This window comes from Eupeodes corollae, chromosome 2 (assembly GCF_945859685.1).
Source record: "Eupeodes corollae chromosome 2, idEupCoro1.1, whole genome shotgun sequence".
NCBI lineage: Eukaryota > Metazoa > Arthropoda > Insecta > Diptera > Syrphidae > Eupeodes > Eupeodes corollae.
The window spans coordinates 91,912,346-91,939,573 of NC_079148.1; the positions used below are offsets into that span (position 1 = coordinate 91,912,346).

A 27,228-nucleotide genomic window follows, 5' to 3' on the forward strand; every position below is an offset into this window, starting at 1 on the left:
AAGGGACAGGTGAATTGTATACAATTCAAACCATGAAATATAAAATAGTAATTGCAAAGCTGATGACTAGAAGTTCTGGGGTGGAATCGCGTAAGGTAATTGTTGATTTTTGACCATCAAAATTGATGATTTTGCTCCACGTAAGGTAATTATCAAATTGACTATCACTTTTTACTATGGTTTGTTGGTGACAGCTATTTAGGTGTCACTTTCATATATTTTGATTAATTTTTGTGAGAAAAATAATTTGTGTGAACTTCAGCTCCACTATAAATTTAAAATTTAGTGGAAAAAAGTGAAAATATATGAAAGTTAAAATAAATAAAAGTGAACAGTAATGTATACTTCAATGCAAATTTTGTATCAAAGCACCAGAAAGAGAAATGACTAAAAAAAAGTTCAATTGCTGAGAACCAACTTAAGGAATAAAGCGGTTGCTCGATTTAGCATCAGGAATAAGATCAACATAAATTCCATCTATGCTTCAACTGGCTGCCACTTTAAATCTTCTTAGAGGTGGTGGTTATCAACGAAAAGTTGGCGCTGATTGTGTTGCACCGACTCTATGCCGAAAATTGTGCACTTCGATTAAACAATATTATATTTTTTTGGAAAATATAACAAACATCTGTTTTAATTTATAATTATTATTGAGTATAGTTATAGGTATACTTACATTTACATCAACACAATAAACACAACAGCTGATCGAAATGACATTTATACTTGTTGTAATTTGTACCAAGTTTCTTAAACTTGGGTAAGTGCTGCCAGCAAATGGTAAAGTTTTAGCGATCACTTTACACAGAACAAAGAGAAGGTGATGATCAAAACTGACTATCAAAACAGTGACAATCAACTATCGCCTTACGCGATTCCACCCCAGAATGACATTATTTTAGTTTTTCACTAAGTTTTAACTTATGAACCGAGAATCAAGTTCTCAGAATTTCGAGATCTTCTTCAATTTGAATGTTACAATTATGTTCTGAGTTTGACTGGTAAACGATATATCATCTGCGAAAGCCGTAGCAAGGTCATTCAATTGCAACCTAGAGAGAGTTCATATAAACTAGAAAAAACAAGGAATTCTGAGGTACTCTAGATTTCATATATCGAGCTTCACTCATTACACCATTAATTACTACTTTTTTAACTCTTTCTTTCAAATATGACTTCAGCCATTGAAAAATAATTTCTCTAAATCCTTCATTATATAATTTACTTAGCATCATGATCAACCATGTCGCAGGCTTTAGTCATATCAAAAGAGCCATAGTCGGTTTATTATGATTCAAGCTGCCATAGAGTTGGCTGCAAAGTCGAAGAATTATATCTTCGGTTGACTTTCCAGACCGAAATCCAAATTAATTTTCGTTAAAAAAAAACAATTTGTATCTAGGAAAGAAGTAATTTTTCGAAAATTGTTGAGAAGGTGGGAAGAAGAGAAATAGGTCTGTAGTTAGACTTATTAATTGTTCTATCATCTTTTTTATAAAGAGGGATTAACTCCGCGCATTTAAATTGTTGAGGAAAACAACCTTGTTCAACACTTAAGTTAAATATATACAGTTGTGTTCAAAAAAATAGGAGTGACTAATTTTTAAAAATAAAATCACAATTCAATAGTTAACTAAGTTATTTTTATTTACTTTTTCTTTTGTACAAGGTAGGAAATTCGGTCATGTGTTAATTATGCTTATTAACTATTTTGCTTTAAACAAATAAGATAGTAAAAACATAAATTTTCTTAAAATTAGTCAGTAAGGAACTGTTCAAAATAATAGGAGTATTTCATTTGAAGTATAAAAAAAGGAAGCAAATGATCAAACTTAACATTATTTTTTCAGTACTTTGTTGAAAAACCTTTGTTTTTTATGATCGCTGCACATCTACGCGGCATTGAGTCGACTAGGGTCCGACAGCGCTCAATTGGTATTTGATGCCATGCTTCCTGAACTGCGTCCCACAATTGCCGCGAATTCGAAGGTCTCCGCTGGGAAACACCCTTTTTGACATCTGCCCATAAATTTTCTATGGGATTAAGGTCAGGCGACTGAGCTGGCCACTGCATAACCTCAACCCCATTGACACGAAACCACTCCTTAGCAGACTTACTCGTATGTTTCGGGTCGTTGTCTTGCTGGAATACCCATTTTAACGGCATATTCCATTCCGCATGAGGCAGCATCACATTGGACAAGACATCCACATAAACCCGCTGATCCATTGTGCCAATAATTTGATGTATGGGGCCAATACCATGCCATCACCTTAGCACCTCCATGCTTTACAGTTTTAACGGTGTACTGGGGCTTATATGCGGAATTTTCTGGACGTCGTACATATTATTGCCTGGAACCTGTTCCACCAAACAAAACAATTTTTGTGTCATCAGTCCACAAAATGTTTCGCCATTTCTCTAAAAGCCAGTTGGCATGTGTTTTTGCGAATTGTAGGCGTGCTGCTACATGCTTTTTTGTCAGCATGGGCACTTTTCGCGGACTTCTTGCGGTTAATTTATGTTCTAACAATCGCCTTCTTATAGTAAAACTACTAACTGACAGTCCGAGATCTTCCCTGATCATCTGGGAGGAAGCAAAGGGATCTTTTCGACTGAACCGAGCGATGCGACGATCCTCCGTTACAGTTGTTTTTCGCTTCCTACCTCGGGTTTCGGATTTTTCTTTGTATTTCATGGCGTTAGCGATCATCTGGTCAGAGCATTCTAACAGTAACTTAATTTCTTTATATGTTTTGCCTTCATTTCGAAGTTTTTTAATTAATTGACGCTTTTCGTTGGTGCAATGCCTTCCTCGGCCCACTAAATAATCAAATGTGTGGAAATAAATATTCCTAGTTCAATTTTCATACTTACTTTTATTTTTTTTTTGAATTTTTTTTATTTTATTGCTTTTAAAACGTGAAATCTTACCCACACTCCTATTTTAATGAACAGCCCAATTGGGAGTAATAAACACTTAAATTGTGGTTATGAATGCAAATGTGCATGAATTGCAAACCAATTTATTGTGTTATCATACTCAAGGTGCCGTTATATTTACCGGAAGAGAAATGAGTTGTTCACCACTAAACACATGTTAAAAAAACAACTTAGACAAATTTTGTAAGAGCACTCCTATTTTTTTGAACACAGCTGTAACTTAGCACATCTGAGACATATAAAACAATTTGTTTTGAGAAGTTACTATACTTACTATAAGTGGAAAATCTTTCTATGTCGAGCTTAGTATAAACATAATATATATTTAGTTGTTTGGTTTGACTGTTCAAAGCGAACCGGTTTTGAAGAATTCTTGCAAACACTTTCAATCCTCCGCCAAATGAATCATTAACATGAACAGTGTCTTTTCATGCGTTGTTGAATATTCGACATAATTGCTTTACGCTATTGTTTTAAAAGTTATTGAAATTCAAGTTCAAAAGCGATCGATTCTAAAAAAAAATACAAAATTTGCCTGGTGGATAAATAAGCTTTATTAATATATGTAATTCAAAAATAAAAATGTTTAACTCACAGTAAATCATAACATGAATTTCTATTGATTTAACAAAATAATAATAACAGCAGTTACCTGCAAAGTTGTTAGTTTTAATTAATTTTAATTGTTTGAGTGTTAAACTTATAGTGTATGCATATGATAATAACTTGAAGTAAGCTTTTCATCAACGACGTTTAGTTTATTTTCCACCAAAATTCATACCAGTGGAGAAGACCAGCATCTTCTTGTTCTTTTTTGATTTCTTGCTATTGCCGCTTTTGGATTCGTTTTTATTAGGAGTGTTGTGCTTTTGGCTTATGGCTTCTGCTAAAACATCCCCCAAATTTGGTGCTGGGTGAAATTCTTCATTTAGAGAATCACTTTCACTGTAACGCTCCGATGTCATCCTTTGACGTGGTATTGTTGCTTCTCTTACCCAAGTCGAATCCTTTGCTATTCTTGGTGAACATGCTCCCATTGTTGGCCAGAAATCGGCAATTGGAGAGTCATTAGAATTAGCAATTGATGAATATGTACTGCGCTTTGAGGAACTCGGTTGAGTTGGTATGTTAATAGCATCAGTGGATAATTGATTAGAAGAACCGTCAAGTGTCTCCTCGAATCCACACTGTAAAATAAAATAAAAATTAGAATACAAATAATTAAATAACTTGTCGCTATTCAAAAACATACGGTTGGAAATTCATGAGAAGACGACAAATTAATATTAGCCGTGCTTGAAAGAAGTTTGCCCATTTGTCGGTCGTTGATCGCATTTATTTTTATTTCACGTTTTTTCTCTTCTCTATCCCTTCGAAGTCTCGCTTTTTTCCTCTGAATAATGTCTCCTTTAATATTTTAAAGGAATTAATTTGTATTAAAAAATCAAAACTTAAAAACCTAATTTTGTATTACCTTTGAAAACATTTAAAACCTCTTCGGATACAATTGGTGTCTCTAACTCAACCTCTACGACCTCAAAATGGCACGTAAGTGGCAAGTGTCCCAAGCAAGTAAATTTCCTTCGATGATCCTCGTCCATTGAATGATGCTCTTTTTGCAAGATTTTTGCATTTACAAGCAAAGGAGCCTGATCAAGAGACCCATAACAAGCCTGTAACATTTTTACATTCAATGGATGGAGAAATATGTTTTGCCCATCAACTGATTGATAAAAATAGTAATATTTAGCATTAAGTTCTTCATCTACTGGCTTGGATAGTTTAGTTTCGTTGTCGCCAATATTGGTATCGGATTTCTCTCTCAATAAACTCGTATTGTCCTTTTCTTTTTTTGAAGCTATTTTCTTTTCCATGATAGTTTCAATTTCATTGTTGATCTCAGACTTTCTAGATTTCAACAAATCCAAGGCCTGTTGGACGAATACAAATTCTGGACAATTTTGTTCGCTTTCACAAAATGCCAATTCATTTTGTTCCCTTTCGATGATTGAAATTACATCTGATCTATTTGCAACTAAGAATTTTGCAAATTTCGATTCATCGCTGCCAGACGAGTACATATTATGGAGGCCCTCATCGTCGCTTACAATTGCATTTGAGTTGGTGAATTTCTCAATCGAAAGTGAACCCTTTTTGCGTTGCATCAATTGAAAACTTATATAATTTCCAACACTAAAATTGACTTGTTGAACAATGGTGGTGCTTTTCAAGTCATTTGTGTGAACGGCTTCGTAACAGATGGGACATTTACGCCATGTTTTGTCGGATAATGCGAGATAGTGAAGAATGCATGGCCAGCAGTATACATGACCACAACGAGTTAGTTTAGCGGCAAGAGGTGGATACAAACAAATGGGGCATTGTGGTTCCTCGGTCGTTTGAATGTTTATTTGCTCAATTAAATCCCAATCGATGAGTGTATCTGGTGATGATATTACCTTTTGTGTGGCTTTCCAGTTTACAACGAATTGGAAGCTAAAATTAAACAATAATATTTTGCATATAGAAATGTGTTTCATAACAAAAATTTAAAGTAAAGAATATTTTTTTCAAATACTCTAATTTAACTGACTAAATAAAATACAGTGCTGGACAAATAATTAGCACAAAATAATATAAAAATAAAACAAATTTAATTAAAGCAGATTATTATTTTTGATTGGTTTTGCAAAATGTTATATTTAATGATATTAAATAAAAAAATAACATTTCAAGAAAATGGCAACAACGAAATCTATAATTAACGTTGGTTACTGCAACAAGTGGTAGTCACAGAATAAGCACAATTTGTAAATTAAATACTTTCTATTACTAATAACTTCTTATTGCCATTAATGGTTTCTTGGGAAACCTTTAAGTACAACTTGTAACCTCCGAGGAATACTCTCTATTAGGCGTTGACACCGAAGAATAGGAATGCCTTCTTTAATAGCTTCTCAAAATTCTTATAATTGTTTTAGTTACGTCAATCTGATATATTAGATCGTTCCATTTTTTTTCTTTTTCTGTATGATTCAGATCAGGGCTGTGCATGCCAAGGCACGCGAAGTGTACTTAGGAATGTTGTCACGACTATGTCCACGATAATAGCAAATTATCGTCAGCATAGAGCTCCATATGTTTCTTTTTTTAAGATTCTCTTATACATATCTTCTACTCTGAACGTCGAACTTGTCGAGTTGTAGAAGCTGAGTAAGGTCAATGATTCTCGAGAATCTTCTCCAGATGAGTAATGAAACTAAAGGACGTTCTCATCCCTCTACCTTTCCCAGAATCATTACCTCTTACCACATCCTCACTCCGATGCTCCTTCTCACTCTAGGTAACCGAATCCTAATCTTTACCTCACATATCAGAATGATGATCTTAACATCAACTGACTCCTCACCCTATCTCTTCCTCTCCAACCACCTCTTATCTTTTTTGGACTGGATCTAAGGTGTTGAACGACCCGTGCCAATGATCAGCCTGGCTGGGGGCCCAATTAAAAAATAGCCCAGTCTTTAACGGAGTAGCCGGATACTTGGCGACCTTCGGATTAACTAGCCTTATCTGTATATGCGAATCTCTGTACAGACGGACCTCTTGTCTTCGCCACTGGTGGGACCAAAAGATGACAAAAAACAAAAATGATGAGACCGGTATCTCTTCAAGACCGGCAGTTTGGCGTCAAAGCCTGTTGCCGTATCTCCTGCGGCCAACACAGAGAAGGGAGTAGTGGCAATCCATGCACCCCTCTCTGCTGTTGGTAGCAACTAGTAGTGGCAGAATTGTCAAAAATGGCCCTACCACTACTAATGAGAGTACATCCAGAAATAGAAAGTGGAAACTCTCAAAAAGGCTATATAGACAAAGGAGGCTAGCTTCGAAAATCCTAAAGGCCTCTAGTGCATCATTGGGGGCTGAAAGGACACCGCAGCAAATCGCTCGCGTCGAATGGGCTAACAGCATTCTTGCTCCAACAGGAACAAATAAAGACTCGATGTCTAAACGTGAAAGGTCTCTTGAGAGGGCCATACCGACACCAAAACGTCCTCGTGTGCACAACAGCAGCACTCCCCTCAATCCCATCAAGAAACAAGTCAGTTTCAGTGACGTCACGAAGGGCAAAGTCGTGGTTACCGTCGTTGACAGGAGCAATGTTGATGGCACAATATAGGCTGATCGTTGACAGATGGTCAAGGTTAAGCTCTCGGGTGGCTTTTTAAGCATTTTGAGAGAGCTTCCAGGACCATTTCCTTCCATAAGCGAAGGGGGTTGGCATCAGGGTCATGTCACACTCAAGGTTTGTGGAGACCAGAGGTCTTGTGACTTGTACAAGCTCGCTGTCAGCCGGTTGAGTGAAGTTTGGCCAGGTGCGAAGCTCGAGGTTGTTGCTAAGGAAGACATTCCTAGTAGACCTAGAGCCCGCTGGTACCGAGGACATTCTCTAGATGGTCAAAGTTTGTAACCCATCCCTTCCGACGCATAACTGGAAGATAGCCAAGCTAGAGGAAGTTATACTGATGCTAGTCCACTCGCTGCTCTATTTTAACAATTGACAATACACCATGCCATGAAAACACAGCCGCGCCATGAAACACCCACCAACGTGTTTCACAGATTTTACTGTGTAACTCGGATTCAACTTCTGATTTGGAGGACGCGTATGACGCTCTCTGTTGGAGCCCAAACGGTTAAACTCGTACAAATAGCTGCAAGGAAATTTGGTTTAAAATAGTAGCGTTTTTTGTCTGCATTCTTTAGTGACGGTTCATGGTCCATGGTTTTTATGCACATGATACCGATTTTGTGCTAACGTCATACAAATTTTTGCATAAGCGCCGATTATCGATTTGGCATTGGTCGTGTCATGTGTTTCAAAAAAAGTAACGGCATCGTGCAGAGTAGTGTGATATGTAATGTAATGTAATGTAATTTTCTTGACCACCCCACTAGCTTTGCGATTTCTTAAATTGTTTTTCTAATATATGTCGAACCATCTAATCAAATAATATCTAAAATTGTATTTATTTATAATTCGTTAAATACTAACGTTAAAATCTAATAATACTGTTATTCTACAATTTACACAAAATTTTAACAGTTTGTACTAATTCTATGGCCACATACACTTAAGTAATGGCGATTCAATTCTCTGGAATAATACATAAACATGTGAAAGTTTCCAAAGATCAGAGGAAAGCAAAGCTGAGATAGTGCGGAAAGTTTTTTAGGAACTCTTTTGTCAACTGCTAAAAGGATTTTTTTACTACGACAAAGTATTATGTACTTATTCTCTGTCCAACACTGTAGTTCCTTTAAGGAAAGTGGCGACAACATTTTTGGGTAGAATACTTTTTGCCTTTTTTTAAATCTTCTCTTAATTATTTGTATATAAATTATTGATTAGAATAGTCGCCAGCCGACATATTTAAATCCTCTATTTATGTATATATATAATTCTAAAGCATAACTATTCTTTTTATTACGAAACAAACAAACTGTCCAAATAATTTAGCGAAATCCAGCTCCAAGCCAATTCGATAGGTTGGGTTAGTTCGGGTATGGTTGAATATTGTTTTCCTGATCCGTATACTTGTCAGCCATCCCCAAATATTTTCTATGATATTCAAGTCCGGTGAGTAGGGCGGCCAGCTTAATAGCTCCACATTTTGGCTCTGTATATACAATTTAACAACCTGGGCTGTGTATATTGGCGTATTATCATCTTGATAAATCCAGGGCAGAGGTCCAAAAAGAGTTTGAAAGTATGGAAAGGCCTCTTTCATGTACCATTGTAAAACAAGGCATTCATTGTTGTTGACACAAAATGTAGTTTGCAGGTGCCGAAATAGTAAATAGCTCCCCAAACCATTACACCTCCAATTCTGCTATGCAGCCGGTCCAGAGATACAGATTTTTCTTTGCGGAGGTCATGGAAATAGTAGCTATATCCATCGGGACTTTCCAAATTAATTTTTTTTTTCGTCGGAGAAGGCCACTCGATGCCACTCAGAAGTCCAGGTAACATGTGCGTGGCAAAATCTGAAGCATTGCTCTTTTCTTCTTTTCAAACTGGGTTAAGGGGTGGCTTCTTCTTGATTTCGAAATAACACGACGCATGGTTGTAAGACTTGCTTTAACACCACATTTTTCCTTTATTTTTGCCAAAGAGTCGTAGAATTTGATGCTTTTCTTAATATAAGTCGCCTTTCCGCATTAGTAAGCACACTGTGTGTGCGGCCTTTCATGTTTTTCCCATATTTAAGCTCATTACCTAAAAATTTGGATATCACGTGTCGGCTTCTCTCAACTTTTTTAGCTATTTTGGCAATAGATAAGCCAGCGTTTGCTTTGATTTGTCCTTTTTTCCGCCTCGGTCAACACTTTTCCTCGACCCATTTTACTTTTTTTTTAAAATTAAATAATCGACATTTACAAAATAGTTCGATCAACGAAAAATACAATTCCGCGTGACAAAGATAAGGATTAAACTAAATGCATGGCCTATTCAAGTGGCGCAAAAAAATATAACGGCTTTTTTCCAGAACTCGCAATTTGCCATAGAGAAAGAAGAAAAGAGTTGCAAAAAATAACGGGCAGAGTACCATTATTTTATTTTTCCGCTTTTGAGTTATAATAAAAGTAAAGAGTGTACAGGGTGTTTATTGAAGTATTGTTTTGAGTGATGGTGGTCAGATATAACTTCTCACCCTAGTGTCACGCAAGCAAGCTGCTTTTCCTACAGGCTCTGACCTCGAAAAAAACGTAGAAAATATATAAAAATTATCATCACATATGCTTTTTCGGTACCAACGGACAAACTGCTTTTTCTCGTTTAGCAAAATTCACAACATCTAAATAATTTCGAAATTATGAATAAAAAAAATTAAACTCTTGAATTCATCTAACACCTGTCCGACAACTTTTCAAGTCTCAACGTTAAAAAAGGTCATAGTTATAACTTCAGCTGAAACTAGTTATTGAAAATTGTTTATACCTAAAATCCTGTAGTAAATTAGTGCAGATGAAGGAAGGTGTGCGGTCCGAACAGAAGGTAGTTCGATTATACAGTTGTGTTCAAAAAAATAGGAGTGCCTGTTCTTTTTAGATTAAATCGTGACTCAAAAGTTGTATAATTTTTTTTAATTTATTTTTTCTTTTGTACAAAATAGGTAATCCAGTCTTTTATTATTATGCTTAAAGATTACTTTGTTTAAAACGAATAAGGTAGTAAAAACATGAATTTTATCAAAATAAAGCCAAAACGAATTGTTCAAAATAATAGGAGTAAGATTTTTTTGTCAGTATTTTGTGGAAAATCCTGTTTTTTATAATTTCTGCACATCTGCGTGACATAGAGTTCACAAGGGCCTGACAACGCTCAACTGGAATTTGGTTCCATGTTTCCTCGACTGCGTCCCACAGCTGCCTCGAATTCAAGGGTCTTCGTCGAGAAACACCCTTTTTCACATCTGCCCATAAATTTTCTATGGGATTGAGGTCAGGCGACTGAGCTGGCCAGTCCATGACCTCAACCCCATTGACCCGAAACCATTTCTTGGCAGGTGTGTTTCGGGTCGTTGTCTTGTTGAAATACCCATTGAACCGACATATTCCAACTCGCATAAGGCAGCATCACACTGGACATTATATCCACATAAACGCGCTGGTCCATTGTGCCAATGATTTGATGTATGGGGCCAGCACCAGCATATGAGAAACTACCCATGCCATCACTTTAGCACCTCCATGCTTTACAGTTTTAATGGTGTACCGAGGCTTTAACTCGGAATTTTCTGGACGTCGGACGTATCCACCGAACAAAACAATTTTGGTCTCGTCAGTCCACAAAATGTTTCGCCATTTCTCTGCAGGCGAATTAGTATGGCTTCTTGCAAATTTCAAACGTGCGGCTACATGTTTTTTTGTAAGCATCGGCACTTTTCGTGGACTGCGAGCGGAAAGATTGTGTTCCAACAATCGCCTTCTTATTGTTACGCTACTTACTGCCAGTCCTAGATCTTCCTGGATCATCTTAGAGGACGCAAAAGAATCCTTTCGGCTGTAGCGAACAATACGTCGATCGTCATTTGCACTCGTTTCTCGTTTCCGTCCCGGGGTTTCGACTTTTTTTCATATTTTACAGCATTGGCGATCATTTGGTCAGAGCACCCCAACATCAACTTTATATCCTTATGATTTTCCTTCATTTTGCAACTTTTTTATGATTTCCCGTTTTTCGTCGGTGCAGTTCTTTCCTCGGCCCACTAAATAACCAAACTTTTTTAGATATTCGATATTCCAACTATTTAATATTCGTATTATTTTGAATAGCCTGATTGAGAGTAAAGATCATTTGATCTCTGGTTACAAATGTAAACGGTTATGAATTCCAAACCAGTTCATTGTTTTATCATCTTTAATGTCCCGTTATACTTACCGGTAGAGAAATGGGCTGTTACTAGTATACACATGGTAAAAAAACACTTGAGCAAATTTTGTAAAAGCACTCCTATTATTTTGAACACAGCTGTAGGTCCCGATCAGCAGATTATACGTAATATTTAGTTACCACTTTGACCTTAAGATAAGATTGCTCGTTTTACAGTTTATGTTACAAATAAGTAACTTTGAGGAATTTAAGTTTTTTTTTTTAAATTCTATAACAGCCGATAAGTTTGGAATATTTCATAAACGTCACAAATTTACGTTAATACAAAAGTCTTTCTGCTTTGATGCAAACATGAAAACACCAATTATGAGGAATAATTGCTTTTTTAATGAGACTTGTTTGTATAAGAATTATGTTTTCAATAAAAAGTTTAATCTGAATCACATTCTTCTCTTTAACTTACATTTTAAGCATAATTTTAAAAAGTCGCTAAATGTTCATACAAAATTCTTTTTTTTGTATAAGAATTAGTTTTCCAATAAAAGGTTTGATCTTAGTCACATTCTAAAATGTTTGTACTTTTTGCAGTAAAAACAAAATAAACATGCACAATCTGGTCGACGACGTTGATTTCATTGATAATGGAAATTTGATCATATGTTTAATTCTTGGGAATTTATTGTTTCTTGGGCTGTGATGATCAATCAGTTGGATGCGATTAATAATAAAATAAATTTGATTTATGATGTTTATGAACATCTTCTGGAATTCGTCTGCATTTTTGTTCGATTACAAAACATACACTGAACCCTAAGCATGTATTGGATTGATCTCTTTTCAAAGATATCTGAACATAATTGGCATTTGTAAGCTTAGTTTTAAGTAATTGCTTTAAGAAATAAGTAAACAAAATAGGAACTAATAAGTTTGTAAATCTATACAGAATACTGAAATCCAGTATTTTTAAATATCTTTCTAATGATATTATTAACTCTACAAACATACATGAATAAAACAATAGTCTTACTTGGCTTGTAAGTATTGTTCCTTGTTGTATTTTTGCTTCTTCACTTGAGAACGATTATTGTTGGCATTTTTACCAAACATATTTAATCCGCTGTAGTTGTCAAACTCTCTGGGACCATAATGAAAGTTTAGTAAATGATTTAAATTCTGCTTCTTGCTTCCAGCTGCGTACACAGAATTCAATTCATACTCATGTTGTGCAATTGAATTATTGCCCATTAATTCAACGTCAATTTCCTCTTCAGTTGCTAGTCCGGCGCCGGCAGAAGACACGTCTTCAAATGCCGAATTACCAGCTGCGAGCCCATAGCTGCTGTTGGGGCCGCTCCTAGCCTTCGGGCGTTTATCGACATTGGGCCTTGTTTTTGCTGGGCCAACCTTGATGCCTCGTTGACTGTCGTTCTTTGAAGCCGGACAATTGGGATTTTCTCTGCGACGTGAATTTTTTGGCCAAGGTTTATTTGAGTATAATTCTGTAGATTTAAAAATTATTATTATACAAATACTGGACATTAAAATCGACTATCGAAATACCAACCTGAGGAGCTCTTACGTGAATCAGAAGACAGGGCCTTGCTGGAACCCTGTCGAGAATATTGTTGTTGTTGTTTTTTGTCCATTACTTGTTTGTTGGTTTAAAATCAAATCAAAATTTAAAGGAAAAGAAAACCTTGTGAGAAAATTATAAGCTACTGATGACGATGGTAAATCGTGGATTTTTCCTCCACATGGAGTTTTCACTTTGAATTCTTTGAGTTGATACATTTTATTGGGCCATGATTATTACGCACACACAATACAAATTTATTCCTTTGTACTTTGATACGAGATTTTCTGAGCAAAAATTTGCGGTAGAAACTTAGGAAATTTTTGAAAATTAATGGCGTTTTCACGCTTATCGACAAATTCAGTGTCGATTTGATGGAAAAGTCCAACGATTATCGAAAAAAATCGAATTAAATATTTTTGCAAAATCAGCCTCCGAGCTGATTTTAAAATAATGGCGACGACAGTTTATAGAGAATTAAAATGTATGAATGAATGACGTCCGAATGACAAAAAGTGGATAGTGGATCATGAAGAAGGAAAATAAAAGGGAAATGACGAAACGAATTCCATTGCTATGTCGGTAAGGCTGTGTTATATAACCAAAACCATTTCTGCACGATGAGACTTAAGCGCTATTCACATGAGCACGACGAACGAATGACCGAATATTCGTCGATTTTGACATTTCTTTCACATGAGAGTTTTTAATTCGTGACGAATTAAGTTTGACTTTGTCAATTGTTTTTTTTTGTTTATCATTATTGTGTTTTGTTTTGAAAACAAACGAGAAAATGCGTTGAATCTAAATTTGTTTAAAACAAAGTTATTATTGATGTCCTGGTTAATTAACAAAACAAGAAAAATATTTCTTGTGCAACAATGTAATGCAAATCGGAAAATTGAAGGAGAATATGTTAAGCGAAACACCATTCACCAACGAAACCAAAACAAGAATGATTTTTTTAGGTCGAGTACGCGAGATTACTTTATCCGTTGCTAGAATTTGACAGTTCGTATCAACTACAATTTTTTCGCTACGAATCATAAATCAAAAAGAAAATATATTTCTATCATTTTGTTAAGAATTTGTGTGGAAATATATCTTCAAACGTATATAAACTCACATTTTGTAATTCAGTCGTCGGTTTGGTCGCGCTCATGCGGATACTGTTTTTAAGTTAAAAATTGTCTAGATCAATATTTTAATTATGCCTAGGAAATGGAGAACCGTTAAAAGCCAACGCTTGGCTCTATCGTGTGTGGAAAATCAACAAGCCAAGTAGTTTTGTCTGTTCACACAATCTTATCTCCCCACCTTACAAATATCTATCCCAGTCTATCCTAAATGTTTAAATCCTAAAATTTTATAAAAATCATCCAGATAAATATATATTTGCTCTTGCTCAAAACGAACAATATTGTTTTGGCTCAAGCAACACATGTCGGAAACTTAAATAAGCATTAATTTCATCAAAAACAGATGGCATAGCTTTGTTTACATTAAGTATGCTGTGAAGGTAATCTAATTACAAGATCGACTTTTATAGCACAGTGAAATTGTCGAAACAACGCCCCGAATCCCTCTGTAACTCATTCGCCGAGTTATCTTACCGACATGCATGTTTTGATATTACTCGCCTAGTGTGCAGACGGACTTAAAATGTCCACAAATGGTACATGTTTACTAACCTGCAATTTCGTGCAAATTATTACGAACCTTCTGTCAAAAGTCAAAGACGAAGCTATATGCTTAGATGACAATTTCAAGATACCAAACAGTAATCACACCTGATTCGAAATAAAAATACAAAACAAAAAGAGAAAACATAAATCCAAATCTTTTTCTTTAAAATAAAGACCTTATTAAACCCTACAATACCAATTTATTGTTTTGATAATGTCTAGTTATTACTTTGTAATAGTCGGTCATAATGATAACCCAGTTTTCGAAATGGAATTCTCCAATGTAAGCAAGGAATTAAAGGTACAATAAAAATACTTTTTACATTTTTTAAGTGCTTAATTAAAATTAACATACATACTTAAAAACTTTTACAGAAAGAAGACAATAGACATTTAAATCAATTTATTGCACACGCTGCCTTAGATTTAGTGGACGAACATAAGTGGAAAATGCCAAATATGTACCTTAAATCCATAGATAAATTCAATCAGTGGTTTGTTACTTCTTTTGTGACTGCTAGCCAAATAAGATTCATTATAGTGCATGACAACAAAAACGATGAAGGCATTAAGAGTTTTTTCAACGAAATGTACGAAACCTACATCAAACATTCAATGAATTCCTTTTACAAGATCAACACGCCCATCAAATCGCCAATGTTTGAAAAGAAAGCTCAACTTTTCGGAAGAAAATATTTATTGTCGTAGATTGAATGTGAAAAAATATTTGTTGTTAAATAAAATAATTATTAATAAGTACTTTACTAGTATTAAAAAAATGGATATGTGTTTCCCGATTGTATTAAAATTTTCTTACAGATAGTTTTCTAGAAAAATCAATTCACTAGTTAGGCTATAATCTCATTTTTCCGTTTAAGAGAAGAAGACTGGTTTGAACGATGATTCTGAAGGATTTTTTTTTAATTAGGACCGACAATTGGGGATCAGTTATGGTACCCAGTACCAGGCCGCAGCAAACCTGCGCCCTGTGCAAGATTTTTAGAAAGCGCCCCTTTTTTTATATTTTCACACATAAACTGATAAAGAAGCATAGGCCTTTCCCACATTACACAGGAGGTAGACTTTTAATGGTTTTTTTTTATTGAGGTATCCCCAGTAGGTGTAAACTATAAACTAAAACGCAGCGAAGAAATGAGCACAGGAGAAACGTTTAAACCTGGAAACTTACTTTTCTGGCCTTACATTTTGAAAATTCATAAATGAGATCATCAATGTCTAAAGAATTTAATAATTCCTTTTCAATTGACATTATAGATAAGAATACCAAACGTTCTTGATTCATGGTTGTCCTAAGATAATTTTTAATAATTATCAAAATCAAAATCAAATGGGGTGGCGCAACAGTCCGTTGTGAACCAGGGCCTAGTGATTTACAACTCTCAACCATTCCAGTGTGCGAGTACTGTTGTCAGGAATGGAAGGGACCTACAATTTAAGGCCGAATCCGAACGGCTAGTTTGAGAAAGCATTTTTTTCATGACAAGAATTATTCTTGAAGGATTTGTCAATTCCTCGCCAGAGGCAGTACCCGCGAAAATATTTTTTTTTTAATTATGGTGGCACAGGCAGGGATTGAACCCAAGACCTCTTGCATGACAGTCCAACGCACTTTTTTTTTTTTTTTTTTTTTAAATTCATTTTTATTAATTCATTCTTAACCCTAGAAAGATAATCATATTTTTTAGTGCGTGAAAGATAATCATACGTCTTAGAGACGTATGGCACTTATTAAGCGCGTTTAAAGATGACAATTGATTTTCATAAAACTTCGAATTCCTTGACTTATTTCATTTACGCAACATATTTGGTTCTTATGTATAGTTCAGTGTTTTTCAATCGTTATAATTACTTATTCACTCGTTTTTTTTTTTAAATTCTTTTTGAAATTTAACGTTTTTTGTGAAGGTAGCACACGTAACTAATTTAGGGTAGGAAATGAAACAAATCAAACGTGTAGTTTCTCCAATTAACTACACGTAGTTTACCGAGTAGATTACTTGACGTAATCTACTCTGCCATCTCTACTAACGATTGAAAAACATTGAACTATACATAAGAACCAAATATGTTGCGTAAATTTACTAAATCAAGGAATTCGAAGTCTTATGAAAGAAAATTGCAAATTTAATAATCATCTGTTTTATTTTTGTCGTTCATTTTAACAGTATAGTGTATATGATATCTATAAATTTTTTGGAATATTCTGGGTTAAGCCATGTTCCGAATTTTCGAGAGTTCGTTTTTCACACTTTCACAGTTATCTTTTCGATGCAATTTGTCAATTTGGTGGTTGAATGGACATTTCAAACTACGTTTTGACGTCTACCGCTACGTCTGCTACATTTAACTACGTTAACTACATTTAACTACATTAACTATCTCATTTATGTAGCAGACGTAACAAATGTATTGAATCAAAAAAATCGCATTTCTGCCATCTCTGGCCCTAATTCATCTTCAGCGTGAATTTTAAGATGCACCATGCAAGCTCTGACCTAGTCCTGAGCAAATATAAAAAACTAATGTAATACGGCTTTTAATTGAAAAGATATAACAATTTTTCCCCGCGCCATACGTCCCGCAGACGTAGATTATCTTTCTAGGGTTAAACCTATCTTTAAGCTAGACAAAAATTCATAAAACTAGCCTAATTATCCATAACATTACAACTAACTTAATGGTCCCATACGGACACTCTAAGCTAAACTATAACACTAATTACTAATGCCTTTTGGCCTTAAGATCTATTTTACTTCAATTTAAATTTTATTTGTTTTGTTTTTATTAGAAAATTTTGAAAAAAACTAATATCAATAACCTTTTTTATTTATTTTTACTTACAAACTACTTAGAATAAGGTCCTTAAATAAAACTTAAAAACTAACTTAAACTACCTATTCTACCTATAAACTACTTAAAACTAGAACAACCACAGCTGCAAATCTAACGTTTTTTGTTATTTTACTGTCTTTTTGTATAAAACAAGTGTGTAAGCCGGCCAAGGCTTAAACCCCATCCCGACTACCCATTATCAAGTGCCGATTGAAGCCACCAAAACTGGTTCTCCTGCTTCACCCTATCAGTTCGGTCCCGTTCGGACACAGCCCTACTGAACCGAAGGAGCTCTGCTCCGCCTTGGGCCATGACGTCCCGATTGTACAGGAGTCGCCTATCCACGGTTCTTCGTCTGACGTGGTAGATTAACGGAACTGCCAATCTATCCTGTATCAGACCGCATCTATCTAAAAAGAGGAATGCCTCTGGGGGAATGAAGCCGCTCAAGCGTGCACTCTCAAAATACTCGTCGTTCGGATAGAACGCCCCGAAAATTAAATTGTTGGTCGAAGACATAGCTCTTGCAATGTGACCTCGAACGAGTTTTATCACGAAATTGTCAATTCTGTTGATTCGTGCCCCGTTGTATAGGACATCGTTGGAAAAGTAATGCACATAAGAAGATTCGGCTGTTCGATATAAGCCGGTACAGCGTCGTAAACACTGCCGCTCGAACACCCGAAACTTCTCCATCTGGGAAGGGGCAACGTTGAACCACACAGGACAACCATACACGATCATTGGCCGTATGAGGGCCATGTAGCAAATTACCTTTACTCTGGGGTCAAGCCGACTGCTAAAAAACAGCCGTTTCGTCAGAGCGAAGGCTCCTCTGGCCCTGGTCAGAGCAGCATTTATATGTCTGTCGAAATATAAATACTGATCTAACCAGATACCGAGGTACTTCACTACACTTTTGCTCGCTAATGGCTGCCCGTGAAGATCAACGATGACCATCTTGCGCCAATTCTTGCACGTATCCCTCGTGGCCCTAGCCAACGGAGTCCGGAACAGAATTGTCTCTGACTTTTGGACATTTATTTTCAGTTTCCAGTCGTCGCAATATCGCTGAATCTTGTCGAAATCACGCTGCAAAAGAATTCTAATAACCTCAACCTTTCGGGCCGTTCTGTACGCAATTAGATCGTCGGCGCACAGTGGGGCACCTTGTATGGGAGAGCGGACAAAACTCTATAAAACCTAAAGTAATGAACCGATTTTAATGAAATTTTCAGGAATGATAGCGAATAGCAAGACAAATCTGAACAAAAAACTTCCGCCCATTTCCACGCCCACCAAAAGAGAAAAAAGCTTTTTTCGGAGAACATATATGAAAACAAAGATTTGTTTACCAAATTTAACGTATGTATATTACGAATAAAATAATAAATAGCGATAAATTCAGTTTTAATATGCTTGAAAGTGAATGGTTCTGTGTAAAACAAATGTTTAGATTTATTTTGTTTGCAATTCCAAGGTTAACAGATTGCAATTATTATGATATAGATAGTTGGTGTTTTCAAAGTTTATCGTTTGATTTATTATAAAATAAATTTAAATAATAAATACAAAATAAAAAACAATAATTCAAGTAAATACAATAAAAACAAATTTATTTAATCTTAATAAGCTATCTTATCTTAAATAAATTAAATTCAAATTATTTCAAATACGCAATTTAATGCGAGCAAATCTATGAAGTTTTAATGGAAGGTATTTCTGATGGATATTTATTTCTTAAATCCCTGGTACCATTAAAGCTTGTTCAACGAGAAAATGAAGAACGAATTTGGAAAAATATTCGACCATTCTTAACCTATCATTTACCAGCTCTTTAATTTTCCTTTTCGGAGGAAATTCCGGAAGAAGTTAGAAAAAACAAAGATCGTGTAGAAGCTGAAATTCTGAATCTTTTAGAAACTGAAATTCAGTACAATGCATCATTGACATTGTCTAACAAAAAACTGGGACTGCAAACTCTTGGAAATAACCAAAATAGATGAAAGCTTAAGCGTATGGTAAAAATAACGGTTTGAATTTGACATTTTAAAGTTTCTACATATTAGCAGTGTTTTGTTATTTTCAAAACAAAAACAACAAGCGATATTGCTTTCTATTGAGAGCTTTCTTTATAAACCAAAAATAAGTTCGTATACCGGTCTATACATAGATAGCTTTTAGGATAGGTAAAGAGAAAGAGACCAAAAGAAAAATAATTTCAAGCTAAATTAAAAAGGTTGTATATAAATATAAAACTCTGTTCACCACATTGTCTTATTTTTTTCCGTACAATAAAACTCTATTACGAGACACTTTCACTTTTAATTTCAGAAAATTGGAGTACTTTATACCAAACTTGTTGATATAATTCTGTTAACTCAGTGCGGGGTTAATTAAGAGTGTTTGCACATAAGCGTCTTTTTACCATATAAGATCGTCAGAACTGGTTCAAAGGCATAAATATAAAATTCCATAATCTAAATTATTAATTCGTTGTTATTTTTTGTATGAATTCCCAACTTAAAATTGCCCTAAAAACCGCATCCGGACGTATCCGGATGAGATTTTTACTGGAAAATGTTGCTAAGACCCTACACTATCTACTGAAAATAGTTTGCAAACAGAGGCAAACAGAGGAAGTAGTTAAAACCTTATGCGAACGAAAAAATCACTGAAATAAAGTGTTTCTTCGTCAAAAAATACCTTGTCCAATTTTTTTTTCAAAAAATAACATACGGTATTATTTTTCAATTTATTTCAATCATTTTAGCAGAAAAAATTGTTTAAAAATTTCAAATTTCACAATATACTGATCGTTTAAAGAATACTAATATTTTTCACGATATTTGAACTTTGAGCAAAAATCTACAGGTGTACAATTTTTTTTTTGAAAAATAGTTTTCATTTTCTGATTCTACAACCAATTAACTATAAGAAACACTTTTTGTTTAAAAATAAATCCTACTTTCAGAAAAATAGGTTTTGTCCGCATTTTCCCCACTGTGCGGCGTACGCAATTGCCTTTGTAAGACTACCTATCAGATCGCTGGTGTAAATGCTGAAGAGAATCGGCGAATTCACCGCTCCCTGTTGAAGACCATTTTTAATTGAGAATGTTGTGGTAGAAGTTACATTGCCACTTTTGACAACAAACTTTCTACCGTTAAGCATATCATAAAGTATATACAACAATGGCTTGCTTATGACAAGCCTGCTCAGTTTTAGGTAAAGACCCTCTAACCATACGGATACGGTGTCAAAGGCCTTTTCCAAATCAACCAGAACAGCACCTGTGCATTGTTGTTTTGATTTATTCCATTGGATATCAGAAACGAGTTTAGACGCAGCATGAATTGTGTCATGACCGGCCTTGAATCCGAACTGTGTATCCGGAATTATTTTGTTGTCCGCAGCCCACTTAGTCAAAGCCCTATTAATGATCTTTTCGACGACTTTCCAACGCACTAACCATCTTGCTACGGGTACTACTCAATTATAATAATAATTATAAGTTTACAAAAACTACGTTCTCCTGAAGCTACCGTCACCGGGATTGTATTAGGGATTTGGAGAGCAATTCCTAATTTCGGAGCAAAATCTTCAAGGTTTTAACTAAAAATAAAATGTAACACATCTAAACTTGAGCTTTGTGATGTAACAAGTTGCGATATTATGGTTAACTCCTGAAACAATTCTTCTTCATCTAAATCGTTAAAACTACCTAAAATGTTTAAACATTCTGCAAATTCGCTTATGTTATTTAAAAATGAAATATTGATACTATACGTATTAAGCTGTTCAAACCTTTCTGTAACTGATTTAATGGCTTGATCAAGTATTTTGAAAAAGAAAATCTCTTTTAAATCTTTGCTTCGGTTCTAATGTAGTTTCAGGACATTCATCACCATAAAGCCTTTTTCTCCGTTGAGATCGCAATGATGGAGCTTCAGGGAACATATTTGGTGTTTCTAAGGAACTAGCAATACGCTCAGTTAATTGAACATACCTACTCATTAAATTTTTCATCGGAACGCATTCAAATCAAACTGTTTTTTGTATTTTCTAAAACTTGTATTACAATTGATAGATTAACGGACGGACTTTGCAAATATTTAGTACTTTTATTTACATTTTCTAAAATATCAAAATAAATTAGCAGGCAACAAATAAATGTTAAATCAAAAGTTTTATTTCCTAACGATTCTGCAATGTTTTTTGCCTCTAGATTTCCAATTTCTATAAGGGCTTCATATATTTATTCTAAACTTGTCTTTGAATGCATCAATGCATCCAAACTGCTCCATCTAGTCTCGGAAAGGGGTTCACAAGTAAGACTTGGAATTTTATTCTTATAAATATCCCACCTTGTCGAGAACTTAATAAAAAAGTGTTACAAACTTTGAATTGTATAGAAACATTTGACTGTATATAATGAGCACCGAGCAGCATCATTAACCACTAAATTTAAGGAATGCGAGCAACATGGAAGAAAAAATGCTCTTGGTTCTAGGGTTTGAACTCGATCCTAAACACCCGCTTCTACTCCTTTCGTATTCGAACCATTGGCTTCGACAGTTTATAAAAATTCCATGCAATTAAAGCTTGTCTAAAATCAACTGAGTCAGTCACATTCTGGTCTTGTCTTATCACAAAATACTTCACTTCTATTAAAAATTGATAGCTATTTATTTAATGTTAATTAACCAACAAAACAAAAAACAATTGAAATAATGTGCATTCTTCACCAGACTAGATACACACTAATAAAAGTAGCCGTTACAATAGTCATTAACTTTCAAAAAAAAAAAACTGCCTGCGCAAGATCGATTCGACTCCACATACAAGATTCATCTTTCCATTTCCATTCTATTTAAAATTTCATCTCCTGTAGGCGACACTTAACTCTTAAACAGATACAGTGTGCAATAAGAAAACCTGCACGCTCTGCCCCATATGATTCCGTATAAATACCCTTTTTTTAAATATCTCCCATGTTAGTTTCGATACTCAGTTTGCAAAAAAGAAAACTTGCACATCAATTGACCATTCGTAGCAAAGACACTTCATATACACTTACTTACTTACTTAAGGCTGCTCTTCAGTCCGGGGCGGACCTGGGCCTCAACCAACAAGCGTCTCCAGCCAGCTCGGTCCCTAGCTAGCTGTCTCCAGTTTCGCACGCCAAGTTGGTTGAGGTCCTCTCCCACCTGGGTGCGCCACCTGAGTCGCGGTCTTCCTCTACTGCGCCGTCCCTCGGGATTGGATTCGAAGACCTTCCGGGCTGGAGCGTTGATGTCCATCCGCTCTACATGACCTAGCCATCTAAGCCGTTGGACTTTAATTCTGCTAACTAGGTCAGTGTCGCTGTACAGCCCGTACAGTTCGTCGTTATATCTTCTCCTCCATTCTCCATCTATGCGTACGGGACCAAAAATCAACCGAAGAATTTTTCTCTCAAAGCATCCTAAGACGCTCTCATCTTTCTTTGACAGGGTCCAGGCCTCAGCGCCATAAATGAGAACCGGGATGATGAGTGTCTTATAGATGGTGATTTTACATGCTCGAGAGAGGACTTTACTTCTCAATTGCCTTCTAAGTCCAAAGAAGCAGCTATTTGCAAGGGTTATTCTTCGTTTGATTTCAGCGCTGGTGTAGTTGTCTGCATTAATAGCGGTGCCTAGGTAGACAAAGTCCTTAACTACCTCAAAGTTATAGCTGTCTATGGTGACGTTTTGTCCAAGACGTCGTCGTTCAGTATCCTTTTTTGATGACAGCATATACTTGGTCTTGCGCTCATTGACCACTAAACCCATCTTCTTCGCTTCCGTCGCAATGCTCAAAAACGCTCCACTGACATCACGCTTTGATCTTCCAATTATGTCAATATCATCTGCGTATCCGAGTAATTGGATGGATTTTTGGAAGGTTGTGCCTCTAGTGTTGACGGTTGAGTTTTGCACAATTCTTTCCAGAACGATATTGAAGAAGTCGCATGACAGTGCATCGCCTTGTCTTAAACCTTTTTTGACATCAAATGCATCGGTAAGATCTTTTCCGACCTTGATAGAGCAGCGTGCATTCTCCATCGTCATTCTGCACAAACGGATAAGTTTGACAGGGATGCCAAAACTAGACATTGCTCGGTAGAGCTCTTCCCTATAGATGCTGTCATACGCGGCTTTAAAATCGATAAAGAGATGGTGGGTATCGATTTGAAGCTCCTGGGTTTTTTCCAAGATCTGCCGTAGTGTGAATATTTGGTCGATAGTGGACTTTCCTGGTCTGAAGCCACACTGATACGGACCAATCAGGTTGTTGACGAATGACTTCAGACGTTCACATAATACGGCAGAGAGGAATAAAAATAATTTAAATAACATAAAAATGAAAGTATTTAAATAAAAACAAACTTTGTTAATACAGTTTATTTTTTTCATTTATTAATGTGCTAAATTCTTGTCCACCACTGTGTATTCATACATATCTCTTTTTTCGGAGACATTTTATTTTTGGTTTTTTTTTTGTAGATAAGAACTCACATTCAGGTACGGTGCGTGATACAAAACCTGCACGTTCCAGCCCATATGATTCAATATGAATAAGTATTTTGCTTCGTAATACTCTCTATGTTAATTTTGGGACTCAGTGTTCATGAAATAAATATTGCACATATGAGATGCATATCTTATCTTGTACGAAAAGGGTGAAATATTTGGAAATGAGGTAGGTAGAATTTTTTTAGTTCTGCGATATCTTGAGTTGAATTTTCATTGAATGCAACAATTAAAGTAATAATAGTTAGTACGCAAGAGATAACTTGGGACAGTTGTGATGGATTATTTTTTTTTGGGATTATTTTAAGAGTGCTTGTGGTTAAAAAAAATTACAAATATTAGTAGGTACATATTTGTTTGTTCAAGATCAGATTATATTTTCTTGCTCCTGGTGATGCGCCTCCAGAATTTTGCGCCCTGATGTGCAAATATCTTGCTCATATGCTTTGTCCCACCCTGATGGTACCTTTCAACTAGTTGTTCTACTTATTCCGTAGCGCACTTCAATCATAGACACACATATGTATATATATACACAAAACACATATCTATGAGACTTCAATCTTTGAGCGTTTGTCTACATACTCTATTCAGCTTAAAAATATTCATCGAACAGCAGACGACAAGCTTTGAGGTAGACCATAAAATACAAGTCTCCTATCGAAGGGTATTATGGCCTATGGTCTGCCGCACTTTCGTCTACCATGGTATGTTCTATAAATCTCAATTTGCTTTGAGATATATTGTGTATAGTTATCGCTTGTACCATTTCCGGAAGCATCACATATTCTTCGTAAGACTTTTCTCTTAAACGCTACTAAAATTTAAATTGTCTCTTACTATAAACTTTAAGGTAAGTCATCATCTGCAGCAGCAGTTTAGAACGAATGGGTAGGTGCGTTGATTTAAAGAAGACTTTGTTATGTGAGCTGCTCATGTCTATTTCTTTTATGCTCAAGGAGTTTGAAAGACTATATTCAAATAATGTATGCTTCACTTCACACATTGTTTAGGAATTCCTGTTGATGAAGACTTAGTCATTAAAATTACATATTTATATTCAACAATACTTCCAGTGGGTATACGATTTAAAAATAAACAAACTAGGTGGCGCAACAACTCTTTGAGAACAAGGTCCTAGTGACTTACTACTCTCAACCATACCCGTTTACGAGTTATGCCAGGGAAGCAGGGCACCATAACGGAACAGATTCGGATAAATATTAAAATTACATAATTCTATGTTACTAGCAATTGCCATTTAAATCAAACAAAATATATAAGAAAGCTTTCTTCAAATTTTTATTTCACATCTAACAATTTTTCTTCCCTATCCCTCACCTCTCCCAAAGCAATATACCTTTCTATAAACCTATAAATCTCCATTCCTTACATAATATTTAATTCTTTGGAAAACTCACAACAGATATCTTCATACAAAATTTCGAAGTTGTATCACATTGGATTTTTTAATACTTTCCCTGCACAACGGGCATTCATCTCGCTCGTCCAGCCAATCTAGGATGCAATGCCAGCAGAACAGATGACCACAAGGTGTCGAGCTTGTATTAACTCTGGGCTCCAAGCATAAAATACATTGAGGTGCTTCACGTGATTGTTGTTGTGTATTTGAAAGACGCACACAACTTTTACTGCTGTTTCGACCTGTTGTTTTTCTCTTGGATTCTTTCCACGATTCAAATGAATCCAAGGCAAGGGTAATTACCAATTGGAGAAAAGTGACCCATCCGAGGATTCTATACCCATACAAGGAATGATCAGGCTTCATCCAGTGTCTAATCAGAATATAATTTATGCCAGTGAATCGCTTTGAAATCTGGTACTTGCTCGAATTCAAATAGAATAGCGTCTTATGCAGGGCCTTTACATACGACACTGAACTCCGCATACATTGCAAAATTGTCTTCAATTTGAGTTTTGCTTCAGGGACAATATCATCGTTTCTATCGATGTTCCTCTCGAGATTGTTTAGGACCTTTGTGTATAATCGCTCACCCCCGAATTCCAGTATAATTGCAGATAGTCGAAGCTGAAAGAAACTTTAGTTGCAGCTCGTAATAGATAAAGAAATGTTAGCCTTACTAATTTGGAAGGTGCAGTTCGGTAATTGTGGTCGATTTGTATAATACCAGTGTATTCTTCACCAAGAGTTTGTAAATCATTTAAGGAAGCAAATCCGTGGTAGGCTATTTCGGCAATAAATTTGCAGACATTGTTATATTTTATCCAATTCCGAGGCCCGGACATTCTGAGTATATCAGAAAGATCTTCCGTGAGTTCATTTGTGTATGTGAGATCTTTCTGGACAGTGCGGATTGTCTCCGGCTGTCGGGCTTTGGCATGTCGAAAGGACATTATTCAAGTTTGTTGTCTTTTCACTAAACTAAAAACTGATTAACTGAAACTAAAAGAATTTAATCAGTGTAAAAATTTGACATGTTTATGTTTTTATTTTCATTTTTCAGGAAATTTGTTTTTTTATTTTGTTTTGACGTTAAGAAAGTAAAGGAGAGTAAAAAGGAATTTGGAAAGCGTCGGTAGAACAGTTTCGATTTTCTTAAGGGCCCATGCACACTCCAATTGCTTTGTTAGAATCTTTTTTACTTATGAACACTTTCAGTCTTATTTAATAGAATTCGCTAAACAGATGAATAGTTATACAGTGAATAAGGATTTATGTAGGCTCTATGTAACGTTGCAAAAATTCCTATTTATAAAAAAATCTGCTATAAATTTTAGTTATACAATGTTTATATCAAAAAAAGTGCCAAAAGTACTATAAAATCTGCTAGTTGTCATAACAACTAAAATATAACAAAATAATTCCAATTATTTGTATGATATTCTCTTTCGAAAATCTATATTTTTTTTAGATTCTTCGTTTCTTCGGCTCACGAGCTAAACTCGAGAGGCATTATTGTTTTTATTTTAATTTCAAAAAGAGAGGAGAGAAATCAAAATGACATTTACGAAATAATAATAACAATAATTTCCTTATGTAGGCTCTATTCAACCTCAAAACGCGTTTAGCTTATTATGGGACTATGCAACCTTGTATAAGTTTTATAAATAGCATTTTTGCGTTAAGAGGCATTATAGAGATAACATAACTTTATGTAGGCTCTATACAGCGTTTTTAAATAAGACTGTTTGTATATAAAACCGAAGGTAGCCTTGTGACTACAGTGGCATAAGCT

General features: G+C 35.4%; 3 protein-coding genes across 3 annotated transcripts; 1 reads left to right on the top strand and 2 right to left on the bottom strand.

Moving 5' to 3' along the window:
- Positions 1 to 3,474: 3,474 nt before the first annotated feature.
- LOC129945429 (RING finger protein 10) lies at positions 3,475 to 13,406 on the bottom strand. The gene is made up of 5 exons (XM_056055182.1): positions 12,907 to 13,406; positions 12,370 to 12,841; positions 4,419 to 5,440; positions 4,197 to 4,351; positions 3,475 to 4,131 (listed from the first exon to the last, which is right to left on the bottom strand). Exons 1-5 carry the CDS (start codon positions 12,986 to 12,988, stop codon positions 3,703 to 3,705), a joined length of 2,160 nt encoding a protein of 719 aa, XP_055911157.1. The 5' UTR covers positions 12,989 to 13,406; the 3' UTR covers positions 3,475 to 3,702.
- A 1,258-nt stretch (positions 13,407 to 14,664) lies between these two features.
- LOC129946258 (probable trafficking protein particle complex subunit 2) lies at positions 14,665 to 15,359 on the top strand. Its single transcript, XM_056056384.1, has 2 exons — positions 14,665 to 14,901; positions 14,976 to 15,359. The coding sequence occupies exons 1-2, from the start codon at positions 14,815 to 14,817 to the stop codon at positions 15,306 to 15,308; spliced, it is 420 nt and encodes a 139-aa protein (XP_055912359.1). The 5' UTR covers positions 14,665 to 14,814; the 3' UTR covers positions 15,309 to 15,359.
- A 9,931-nt stretch (positions 15,360 to 25,290) lies between these two features.
- Positions 25,291 to 26,633, bottom strand: LOC129945603 (peroxisome biogenesis factor 10). The gene is made up of 2 exons (XM_056055437.1): positions 26,114 to 26,633; positions 25,291 to 26,060 (listed from the first exon to the last, which is right to left on the bottom strand). The coding sequence occupies exons 1-2, from the start codon at positions 26,384 to 26,386 to the stop codon at positions 25,443 to 25,445; spliced, it is 891 nt and encodes a 296-aa protein (XP_055911412.1). The 5' UTR covers positions 26,387 to 26,633; the 3' UTR covers positions 25,291 to 25,442.
- Positions 26,634 to 27,228: the final 595 nt, after the last annotated feature.

Bases quoted from the DNA above. Each gene is read 5' to 3' on its own strand.
- LOC129945429 (XM_056055182.1), bottom strand. From the start codon at position 12,988: ATGGACAAAAAACAACAACAACAATATTCTCGACAGGGTTCCAGCAAG. The intron at 12,842-12,906 runs GTTGGTATTTCG...TTAAATCTACAG, and splicing joins TTCACGTAAGAGCTCCTCAG to AATTATACTCAAATAAACCT. The intron at 4,352-4,418 runs GTAATACAAAAT...AAAATATTAAAG, and splicing joins GGTTTTAAATGTTTTCAAAG to GAGACATTATTCAGAGGAAA.
- LOC129946258 (XM_056056384.1), top strand. From the start codon at position 14,815: ATGTCTAGTTATTACTTTGTAATAGTCGGTCATAATGATAACCCAGTT. The intron at 14,902-14,975 runs GTACAATAAAAA...AAACTTTTACAG, and splicing joins ATGTAAGCAAGGAATTAAAG to AAAGAAGACAATAGACATTT.
- LOC129945603 (XM_056055437.1), bottom strand. From the start codon at position 26,386: ATGTCCTTTCGACATGCCAAAGCCCGACAGCCGGAGACAATCCGCACT. The intron at 26,061-26,113 runs GTAAGGCTAACA...AGTTTCTTTCAG, and splicing joins GAACTGCACCTTCCAAATTA to CTTCGACTATCTGCAATTAT.